Source organism: Phascolarctos cinereus, unplaced genomic scaffold (genome assembly GCF_003287225.1).
Source record: "Phascolarctos cinereus isolate Bilbo 61053 unplaced genomic scaffold, phaCin_HiC Scaffold_2;HRSCAF=192, whole genome shotgun sequence".
In the NCBI taxonomy this organism is placed as follows: Eukaryota; Metazoa; Chordata; class Mammalia; order Diprotodontia; family Phascolarctidae; genus Phascolarctos; species Phascolarctos cinereus.
Genome location: NW_027555625.1, coordinates 253,190,468 through 253,202,497, shown reverse-complemented (window position 1 = coordinate 253,202,497; position 12,030 = coordinate 253,190,468). Strand labels below are relative to the sequence as shown.

The 12,030-nt window shown below is 45.4% G+C and overlaps 1 protein-coding gene across 1 annotated transcript in view; it reads left to right on the top strand.

Annotated features, from left to right (window-relative positions):
- Nucleotides 1–12,030, top strand: part of CACNA1B (calcium voltage-gated channel subunit alpha1 B) — a 252,226-nt gene that overhangs the window by 152,964 nt on the left and 87,232 nt on the right. Inside the window, 3 exon segments of the mRNA XM_078149926.1 lie at nt 2,608–2,737; nt 3,814–3,873; nt 4,963–5,069. Of these exon segments, the coding sequence (XP_078006052.1) occupies nt 2,608–2,737; nt 3,814–3,873; nt 4,963–5,069 (297 nt within the window).

The following is a 12,030-nucleotide window of genomic DNA, read 5'->3' as shown; positions in this document are numbered from 1 at the left end:
AGAGAGAGAGAGTATGTGTATGTGTATGTGTGTTGGGAGTGTGGTGATAGGGAGAGGAAATTGATTCAGATGGAGCACAGGGTCAGTCAGTCAATAAGTATTTATTAAGAGTCTATGATGTGTCAGGCACAGGGCTAAGTGCTGGGGATACAAAAAGAGGCAAAGGAGTGCCAGGCCTCAAAAAACTTACAATCTCATGGGCGCACATAGGGTTAGGGGCAGGAGGAAAGTTTGGAGATAAGGCAGGGACTAGGTCATGTAGGGCCTTGAATGGCAGGCCATAGACGATGCAATAGGACACATAGTAGGTCCTCGAACAAAGGAGTGACATGATGGAGGCTGTGCTTCAGGAAGTTTGGTTTGATAGAATGGGCAAGATGGATTAGACAAGGAGGGAAGGACTTAATGTCTTGGACTCCTTCCTATAACAACTATTTGCTTCACCTTGTTAATCTCCTTGGCCCTCTAAGTATAGAGGTTCCCCAGGTCTCAGTTCTGCTTCTTCCCTCTTCATCTTCACTCCCTCAGAGGTCTTACCTGCTTTCACAGACAGCCACAGCTACCAGCCCACCTCCAGAGCTAAGTCATTCTTAACTCCTCTGTCCCTCACAACTAATCAGTCACTAAGGTCTGTTCATTCTTTCCCATTTGGGTCTTTCCCCTCCCTTTCCATTCTCATGGTCCCACAATGGCATGCACTACCATCTGAAGACTGTGTGATCCTGGCGCACACTTGTATCCACAGTCTGTACACACATACCTGTATCTGTGGACTCTGTCCTATACACCCTGTCATGTACCATGTCTTTGTTTTGTACCTGTTGTCACATTCCTATGCATGTTTTGTGTTTAGTCATGTCTGACTCTTCATGACCCTATGGACCATACTGTCCATGATGTTCTCTTGTCAAAGATACTAGTGTGGTTTGCCATTTTCTTCTCTAGTGGATTAAGACAAACAGAGGTTAAGTGACTTATCCAGAGTCACACACTAGTAAGTGTCTGAGGCCAGATTTGAACTTAGCTCTCCCTGATTCTAGGCCCAGCACTCTATCCACTGAGCCACCTAGCTGTGCCTCTAGGCTGTACCTAATAACACATCCCTGTATGTGCAGAACTGAAGCATGGGCATACCCGTATCTGTGGTCCATACCCATTATTGCACGCAGATCTGTGATCTACACATGCTGTCACATAGCTATATCTTGAGTCTGTGTAAACTTATAAGGACATGGTATCAGGAAAATTTCTGAGTCAGAACCATGGGGCACCCACCCAAGTTCTTGCTATGATGTGGGCAAAGGGTTTTGTTTTAGGAGAGTGGTATTTTTGTCTATGACATTACTCTCACATTGTAGGTGAAGCTCTTAAAACTCTCCTTGCATCTCCTAATTAGCCATTTGGGGGTCTGTCCTCCAAGACCTTATATGAACCTCACTGGAATCAATTTGTTTTTATCTTCTATCAACTCTGGAGGGCACCAAAATCCTTATTTATCACTTGCTGTGAAAAGTAGCCCTTTGATTTTTCCAGATGTTCCTCCTTCAAACTTCACAGGATGTCTGTGAGTCTAATCCTGCCCCTTCCCTGTGTTCCAGAATTGTTTCCACCTTCTCCATTTGTCAGCTCTAGCCTATGATTTCCATCCCAAACTGGAGATTGAATCGTTTAGGCTTCAGCCTAGAATATGAGATATCAAAGATGGAAGACAGAGTTTGTAGGGTTAAGGTGATGGCACCAACTCTGGAGTGGTCATGCTTGACACATGTCAACAATTGGAAGCTGTGTTTTATTTTCAAAAATAATTTATTGATACCTTTTTCTAGTACAATCACACAGGCTTTTCTCGATATACCTGTTCATCTTTACCTTGAATTGAATCTTCCCTTTTAACAAAGAAAAATAGTCAAACAGAAATTGCCTGTAGTATATGTGACATTCTACATCTGTCATCCCTTATCCCTCTGCCAAGAGAGAAAAGAATGTTAAATTATCTGTTCTCCAGGACCATTATTATTAGTTTGGACGCTTTATGTTAGGGGAGAAGACTTTCTTGGGCCAAATAGGAATTATGTAGGGGAGGGAGGGATCAGGAGAAAATAAGAGAGGAAAGAGAGAAAGAAGAAAAAAAGAGAGAGAGAGGAGAAGAATCAAAAGAAGAGAGGATAAGAGAGGAGAAAAGAGGAGAGTGGAGGAGAGAGGAGAGGGAGAGAGGGGGAGAGAGAGAGAGAGGGGGGAGAGAGAGAGAGAGAGAGAGAGAGAGAGAGAGAGAGAGAGAGAGAGAGAGAGAGAGAGAGAGATTTTTTTTCTTAAGTTCCTAGGATCAGGGGCTTTTCATCCATCCTGATGTACTCCACCCCTACTCTCCTCCACCTATGGGTACTTATAACCCTCCCCTCTTCTCCCATACCAAATACCAGGCACCTCAGACAATCTGGTCAGTCATCTGGGGGGGGGAATCACTCCATCCATGCAGCTGTTTGGTCCTACACAGCTCTGATATCTGCAGCAGAGGTGCTGCCTGGGATGATTTTGTAGACAAAGGTCCCCTGTCCCTTTAGGGAGTATGGACTTTCCTCTGCCCATTTCTTTGCCTTTATCCTCCAGGCTTCGGCGTGCCTGCCACTACATAGTGAATATGCGTTACTTTGAAATGGTCATCCTTGGGGTCATCGCCCTCAGCAGCATTGCTCTAGCAGCGGAGGATCCAGTACAGGCCGACTCACCCAGGAACAACGTGAGTGGCTGCTGGTAGAATGTCTGCCCTCCTCTGTCCTCCTTCCAGCTGGCCTGAGGTGCTCCCTGACCAAAATGTAGAGGCAAGAGGAGTTCAAGTCCCAGGACTGGGGGCTGGGCAGAGGTGGGGTCAGAAAAATAAACCATAGCTCTAGAGCTGAAAGAGACCTTTGAAGTCATCTGGTTCAAACCCATTTTACAGATGAACAAAGTAAGGCCCCAAGGAGATTAAACAACTCCCCACAAAATGGTAAGGAGCAGAGCTGGAATTTGAATCTAGTTCCTGAAACTCAAAATTCTGCTTTCTTTCCATTACACCAGAGAGGAAGAGTGATTAGCCCAAGGTCACACAGTAAGTTAGAAGGTAGAGCAAGCAGTTAATTCATCTTTGCTCCTAAGTTCCACTGTGGTTGAGTGGTTGTTCCCAGGTGAAGAGCCCACTTATATTTTGGGAGGGGCTCTCAGCTGGGCTCTCCCCCCCACTTTTCCAGATTTTGTTTTAGGAAGCTCAGCTTCCAAACACGAAACTTCAAAGGCCATGCATAGAGCCGAGAAGAGCAACCACAGCAGATGCTTCCACGGTACTTTAGAGAGTGGTATCTAACTCAGATAGAAATGAGGGCCACTGAAGATCTCCGTGGTCCATGTATTGACATTAAAAACTGCATTATCCATTATCTCTGTTTTATTGTATTTTTATTTATTTGGTTATTTCCCAATTACATTTTAATCTGGTTCGTGCTGTACTCTGGAGTGTCATGGGCCACATATTTGATACCTCTGCTCTAGAGATACAGTGTTTTCTATGTGTGTATCTCCTCTGATCCCTTTGAAGCAGAAGTATTGGGATTTTTTAATCTGATTTTTGTGGATAAGGAAACTGAGACTCAGAGAGGTTAAGGGAATTACCCAAGTTTATACATAGAGTTAGGCCTACAATCCAAGTCTCCTCATTCCAAATCTGGGGCTCTTTCCAATATAATAATTGTTTCTCAAAATAATGGAATGGGCGCTGTGGAAATCACCCTCCATGCCATGTACTCAGCCTCTGAAAAGGAATCTTCTTTTGTGTCTTAGGTTCTCAAGTACATGGATTACATTTTTACTGGGGTCTTCACCTTCGAGATGGTAATCAAGGTAAGAGCCAAACTCCAACATCACTCAGGATCACACAGCTGCTCACTGGGGTCTGAACATGACAGGCCATGCATGGGTTTTAGTCTTGAGATCTTTTGCTCATAGGAGACAAGGACAAATATATGTGAATTTCCTTAGTTAATAGAGACTGGGCCTCTGAGGATTGGCATTGTGGACTAGATGAGCTCTGAGGCCCCTTCAGCCCTGGGACTAGAGGGTCTGTGTGTCCCAGTATGCCCAACATAGCCTTGTGGTGCAGAGGAGGGGAGGGGCTGTGTGTGTGCGCAGCGTAGCTACTATGCGTCTATGTCTGTTGGGGACCCCTGGTTTGTATGGATATGTATGTATGTAGGTGTCCAGGGCAGCCCCCTAGTGGAGGAGCCTTGCTCCCTGAGCAGTTCCCAGGTTTTCAGTCTCCCTCCTACCCCCATGCGGGAGAAAGAGTCAAACAGGATAGAAGTAGAGAGATATGGGGGCTCTAGAGGCCCTGGGATATGGGGAGTCCTCTAGTTTAGGCTGTGCATAGGGTATTCGCTTATGAAAAGGGTACTTATTGACCCATGTCATTTTTACTATGAGGTCCTGTGGAGTGAGAATGCTTATTATGGAGAGATCAGGCCTGAACTGGGCTAGACTGGGTTGGTAGCTAGATAAGGCAGGAGCTGGTGTGAGTGTGTGTGTGGGGGGGGTGTGGGTGTGTGTGTAACTGGGGAAGAAAAGTAGTTCTATGCATGAATGAATGAAAAAACCATCGAGTACTTGCTATGTGCCAAGCACAAAGCTAAGTGCTGGGTATACAAGTACAAAAGCGAAGAAAGTCCCTGTCCTCAAGGATCTTACTTTCTAAAAGGGAGAGACAACATATAGGGTAGAGATAGCCAAAGAGTGATATATTTATTTGGAAAATTATAGGGGTGGTGAGTGAAACCATAGGAAAGAAGACTGTTGTACCTTTTCTAGGATGTATGACAGCTTTTCTAAGCCCAGGCAGAGTTTTTGTGTGGGGCTGGCCCAGTGGGTTTGTAAGGACAGGCAGGGCTTACCTCCCTTGCCTCACACTAATGCAAATGGCCTTTGTTTCTCTTGGAGATGATTGACCTGGGTCTGCTGCTTCATCCTGGCTCTTATTTCCGTGACCTGTGGAACATTCTGGACTTCATTGTGGTCAGTGGGGCCCTGGTAGCTTTTGCCTTCTCGTAAGTCACTTTTCTCCCCTGTCCCCAGTTCCGTAGAGTGAAGGGTAAAGTGAGCAGGATGGGGAAGGGGGGGATTGGCCCCTGAGTTCTCTGTGAAGGGAAAGGACAGTGAAGCCATGGAGGATTAAGGGTTAGATCCAAACATGGCTGACAGACTGAATTTCCAGTCTGAACCTTCCCTGCCTAGGGAGGGAATGCTACAGCTGTGTCTGACAACAAAGTGGCCATTTGCCTCTGGGGTAATAGATCCCCACTTTGGGAAGTATGCTTGGTGCTGGGAGAGGGGAGGAAACCGAGGCATACAGAAGTGACTGACCCATGGTCACACAGCAAGGAAGCATCTGAGGCTGAATTTGAACTCAGGTCTTCCTAACTCCAGACCAGTCCTCTCTATCCACTGTGCCACCTAACTGCCTTCATTTTATAGAAGAGGAAACTGAGATTAACTGGAGAGGTTAAATGACTTGTTCAGTGTCACACAGGCAGTAAACGATAACGTGAAATTTGAACCTAGGTCCCCCGGCTCCAAAGCCAGTGTGCTCCCTCAATTAATCTCTTACCATCTAGGTGGAGAGACAATGTGAGGCACATGAAACAGCCCGAGACAGAAGAAGGCGGCAGGCTCGATCTGAGCCCCCATTCCTCCTTTTACCCAAAGTCAGATGCTGGTCTGTCTGCTTGGGATAGTGCCTGACCATTCTCCGTGAGCTGATTTGTCTTTCTGATATGAGTCTCCTTAATGCTTTCGCCCCTACGTGGTCTTGTCTTTGAGGGCCCACTTTCCTGCCCTAGAAGACAAGCCTCTTCCCTGGGTAGGCAGGAGGCAACTCATTTTATGTCCAGGAAAGGATTTTGATATATGGGTTGCACCCTGGAGACTAATTTTCTTAGTATCCCACTTTGCATATGGCACTCTCCTCCTCATATACCCTTGGTGGCTCCCTGCTGCCTCCCAAAAGATGTCTAAAGTCTTTGGCCTGAAGTTCAGGCCCTCCACACACTGACCTTGGCTGACCCTACATGCTGGCCGGAGTGGATATGTCATTGGATTTTCTACCTCACTGCTTTCACTCATATACCCCAGGCCTAGAATTCTCCTTCTCCCTGTTGTAATCCTATCCAGCCTGGTGTAGTGGATTGAGGTCTGGATTTGACTTTAGGAGGACCTGGTTTCAAATCCTGCCTTAAACACTTGTTAGCTATGTAACCCTGGGCAAGTCACTTAATTTCTCTCTGCCTCAGTTCCCTTACCTGTAAAATAAAGGAGTTGGCTTTGCTGACCTCTCTGGTCCCTTCCAGCTCTACTCTTTTGATCCAATATTCCATGGGTCAAGGCATAACTCACATGCTACCTCCTCCATGAAGCCTTCCCAGATCCCACCCATCTGGAAATGATTTTTTCCTCCTCTATGCTCCCGGAGCACTTCATACCCCTCTTATGGCTGTGTTTATATCCTATCTTTTATTGCTTTCTATGAATGAGTCCATATCTTGTTTCTTCTGCTAGACTGTAAGCTTCCTGAGGACAGGGCAGGGTGATATCCTGTATCTCTGGCAGCTTTGCAGGACAGGGCCTTGAACACAGCAGGAATTTTGTGAATGTTTATTGAATTGAATGGAATTTAATCGAATGATCATTCCAATCCTAGTGCTAGTCAGCAGTCAGTTTAATTAAACAAATAATTATGAAGTGCCTGCTATGTCCAGGGCATTTTGTTCTGTGCTAGGGTACAAAGATGGCAAACAACACAGTCCTTAGCCTCAAAGTTTACAGTCTGCTAGGGGGAGAGAGCGCCAGATAAATATGATACAAAGCAGAATGAGATAGGGACAAAGCAGAAAGTCAGACCAGTGAATGTAGAAAAATGTGTCTCTATAATGTGTGTGTGTGTGTGTGTGTGTGTGTGTGTGTGTGCGTGTGTGTGTGTGTATGTGAAAGAGAAAGAGAGTACTTTCAACTGGGGGCCTCTGGGCCTTGATGAAAGGAAGAAATGGAAGGAAATGAAGAGAAAGATTTCAACTTGGGAAAGATGAGGAGGGAGAGCATATTTCAGGTACACACAGATGCAAGAAAAATGTAGCAAACAGCTAGTATTCCAGTTTGGCTGGAATGTAGATACTATGATGGGGATTACTGTGAAATGAGACTTGAAAGATAGGTTGAAGATAGATTGTGGAGGTTCTTGCACACCAGCTTATTTCTCTCACTTTGTGGGCAATAGGGAGCCAGAGAAAGTTTTGGGGGCAGGGAAGTGACATGGCCAAACTGTGTATTAGGAAGATGGTTCTGGCAGGATATGTTGCCAGATGGACTGGAAAGGGGAGTGATTGGAAGGAGGGAAACCAGTTAAGCAGCTATTATATTATAATCCTAGCTAGAGAAGATGAGGGCCTGAACTGAGTGATGGCTATTCAAGGGGAAAGGAGAAGATGGTTATGGTAGGCAGTATGGAAGTAGAATTGATAGAACTTAACAATCCATTGACTTTGGGGGTGGTGGGAGAAAAGGAAATGGTTAAAGATGGCTCTATCTAGGTGACGGGGAAAATGTTGGTGCCATCCATAGCAGTGAAGGTAGAGGGAGAGTTAAGATTTAGGAGGTTCAAAGATTTGAAGCTGCAAAGGAACCTCAGAGATATTTTGTCTAATCCAAACCCCTCATTTTATAGATGGGGATACTGAGGCCCAGGAAGGGTAGGTGATTTACTCAAGACCACACAGGTAATAAACATCAGAGGAAGGATTTTGGCCATGTTGAATTTGAGACACCAGCTGACGTCCAGCAGTCAGCTGGAGACACGGAGCACATTGGTAACATGCTGGACGTTCATAGGAGGAGAGGGACACCCCATGAACCATTTTGGGAGCTCTTTTGAGCTTTCTCTAGGCAAGGGCTCTGAGCCCCATCTTTTCCTCCCCTTTGCTTTTCTGAGCCGGTCTAAGCCCACATCCTGCTGGGAACAAGCCTTCCTCTGCCTCCGCCCCCTGCAGATTGCTATGTACAGCAAGATGGAGTCGGGGTCCCCTTCCCATCCCAGTGTTGGCTGGCTCTAAAGCTAGTAAGGACAACACAACAACCAAAACCCAGTAAAAGCCTTGGTGGTTCAGAATCACGCACGAAGCAAATTTAGTTGTGACCAACTCAGCTATAGGCCATTGGCTGGGGCTTGTTGGTTTGGAGAAATTTCCCTTCTCGTCTTATTGCGCGTGATTAAATTGGCTCCATCTGTATACACTGTCCTGCCTTTCCTGCTACTTCAGACTATGTGTGTGTGTGTGTGTCCCCATATCTATCTCTGTGTGTATTCCCTGGGTGGACGCTCTCATGTGTCTCCCCCAATGCCTGTGTACTCAGATGAAGCCCTGTTGTAATTGTTCAGTCCTTTTCAGTTGTGTCCAATTCTTTGTTACCCCATGTGGAATTGTCTTGGTAGAGATACTGGAGTGGTTTGCCATTTCCTTCTCCAGCTCACTTGACAGATGAGAAACTGAGGCAGACAGGGTTAAGTGACTTGCCCAGGGTCACACAACTAGGTAATAAGTAAGTGTCTGAGGCCAGATTTGAACTCAGGAAGATGAATCTTCCTGACTCCAGGCCCTGTGCTCTTTGCACTATGGCACTAGATGAAGCCCCCAGTTCAGTTTAATTCAGCAAGCATCTATTAAGCACCTGATAGGTGATAGATACTATGCTAGGTACTGGGGACACCAAGGAAAAAATGGAACAGTCCTTGGCCTCGATGGGTTTACGTTATGTATTCTAAATATAAAATACAGAGGACAAAAGCTAGACTGTGACATCATTGATATGAGGAACTCTTGGATGAGAAAACTCTCTACCAATGTGGGTTGGCACTTTCTCTATAATGTATTTGCATAGCAAGTTACCTACGTCACTGAGAAGTAACTAGGGTCATATAGCCAGTATATGTCAGAGGACGAGACTTAAACCCAGGTTTTTCTGGCTCCAAGGCCTATGTTCTATCCATTTTACCATACTGCCTATGTAAAAAAAAAAAAGCCAAAGTAATTTTAGATGGTGGGGAGAGGAGGAGGGAAGGGAACATGACAGGAGAAATCAGGAAAAGCCTTGTGTGGGGGATGGCACTTGAGCTGAGCCTTGAAGGAAGCTGGGGATTCCAAAAGGCAGAGAAGTGAGGAGGTAAAGCATTCCGGGGGTGGGAGACAGCTCATGCAAAAGCCCAGAGGTGGGAGATTCAAGTCACATATAAGGATGATCCAGGAGGCCAATTTGACTGGCAAATGGAATGTGTAGGGGTAAAATGTGAAATCGTTCTGGAAAGCTAGGTCAGGGCTGACTGCTCTTCCTTTGAAGCTAACATTGGAAAGTCCTTTTGGGGTATTAGGCTGAAAAATGACTTGTACCATCTGGGACAGCCAAAGAAAAACATGAAGGCAAAGCTTTCTCTGAGGCCTTCTGTAGGGACAGGTTTCTGGTTGCCTACTTGGACCACAGTCTCTGCTTTTCAGCAAACAAAGCAAAGGCAATCTGCAGCAAGACACTTTTCACCACTTTTCCTAATTTCTTAAGAGCTAGGGAAGTAATAGTGTACTGACCAGAACTCCAGACGCTGGCAAGTGACCGCTGTGGGACATCAACATATTTCAAATTTGTGAACATATAGATTTATCTCCACTGTGGCACAATCCCATGGAATCACTGAAAAAGTCTCCCAGGACAGTTATTTGGGGCAGCGTAGCGGAGTGGTCGAACTTTGGAAAATGGATTTGTAGCAATATTTGGAGCATCCCAAATATATATATTTAGAAATTATAAACACATATTACTGCACTCATAATTATGTACACTTTAAAACATAAAAGTAGGAATTAAAAGGTGGATACGATAAAAATGAAATCTTATTTTATCTTAGAGTCAATAGGAGCCGGCAGAGTTTTTGAGTAGGAGAGTGAGGTGGTCAGATTGTACTTTAGGAAAATCCATTTGACAGCTTGGTGGAGGATGGATTGGAGGGGGAAGAGACTTGAGGCAGAGTGACAGATCAGTCAGGAGGTTATAGCAATAGTCCCAGACAGAGATGATAAGAGTTTGAACCAGTGGCAACTGTGTAAGTGGAGAGAAGAGGATAAATTTGAGAGAAGCTGTGGATGTAGAAATGCAAGATTTGGCCGTTGATTGGGTATGTGGGGTGAGGGGGAGTTAGGAGTTGAGGATGACAACAAGATTGCAGACCTCGGTGGCTGGAATGATGATGATACCTTTGACATGAACAGGAAAATTTGGAAAGGGGGAATGTAATGCAATGAGATCTGTAAAGCAGACCCATGCCTGTTCATTCTGTCTAATTCACTTTGTCCCATCAAAAAAACTGACAAAGTAGTGGTCATTGTGGGGTGGGGGGGGAAGCGCAGGGGGTTGGGGAAGGTCTTCTTCATTGGCCACTGCCCTGGAATATAGAGTTTGTTTGCTGAGGGGTGCCTGGCACAGCCACAAGTTGGTCCAAGGGGCAGGATGTGGGGACCCTGGGCACCTGGGGGGAGGAAGATTTTGCCTGCACAGCTGCTGGTGAAGGTGCCCATGGTTGGAAGGGGGAGGTGGAGTGTAGGAGTGTTGGGTGATAATGGATGAAGGGGGTGGTGTGGTCATCTTGGAGCCCCAGCTACTGCAGGGAGCATGGTATGTGACACATAGTCTCACCTTCTAATTGCTTGGTCAGCACCCTTTAGGGGTCAAGGCCCTCACTTTAGAGACCTGGCATAGATCTCAAAGCCTAGTCCATCACTCTTCTGCTTGTTATTTTGGTGGCATTTAGACACAGCCAAAGCATCTGCAAAACTGTGTGTGTTGTGTTGGGGCAGCTAGGTGGTGCATTGGATAGAGCTTTGGCCTTGGAGTCAGGAGGACCTGAGTTCAAATCCGGCCTCAGACACTTGACACTTACTAGCTGTATGACCCTGGGCAAGTCACTTAACCCCGATTGCCTCACCAAAAAGAAAAAAAAACCCAACAACAAAAACAAAACAAAACAAAAAAATGCATGTGTGTGTGTGTGTGTGTGTGTGTGTGTGTGGAAAGAAAGAGATTTTCCTAATTCCCAATTTCCTTAAACCAAGGCTGGGTATTTCTACCTCTGATAGATTTCTGTCTCCTTTGCTCCTGTCAGAGATGTTAGGATGAAGTACATCTGAGTGTACTGTCTTTGATGTTTCCTTTTGAGATTTTGTGAATTCTGTAAAAATGTGTGTGTGTGTGTGTGTGTGTGTGTGTGTGTATGTGAGAGAGAGAGAGAGAGAGAATTTACACGTACAAATGACTTCACTTGTCAATTTCTCTCTGTCTGTGTCACTGACTCTTCATTCTCTCTTTGTCTTCCTATTGCTGGACTCTCTGTAGGAGCTTTATGGGGTAATGCGTTCTTGCTGTCTCTTGTGCCCTACTAATAATGCCTGTGCACTATTCTACACCCTTAGCAAACCACACCCCAGACAACATGGCTGTAATCCATGTTACACTCATTCCATTGGCTTTGGAATCAATTGAATTCCATTGATCATCGTCTTTAGGCAATCTCCTTCCATCCAGTTGTCATCTGTCTAGTAACATCAGCATGCTTCCCAGAACCCATACCTATCTAGTAGTGTCTAACTGTATTCCTGCATAATACTCTGGTCAGTAGCAGCCATAGCTCAGGACTTAGAGACAAGGGAGGCCTGCAATTCACAGTCCTGTAGTTGGGGAGAAACCCAGAATTCATAGCCTTTTGGCAGGAGAACCCCAGGATTCATAGCCTTTAAAACAGGAGAATCCTAGGATTCACAGTTTTACTGAGTGGGTTCCTAGAGTTCATAGCTTTATAGGCTGGTAGAATAATCCCAGCCCAAATAATCCAGCTTCTTAAGCATCATATGCTTTAATTTCCTGTGTCAGGGGATACCTGGGGACTGAGCTTTGATATTATCCTTTGTTTGTAGAATTTAC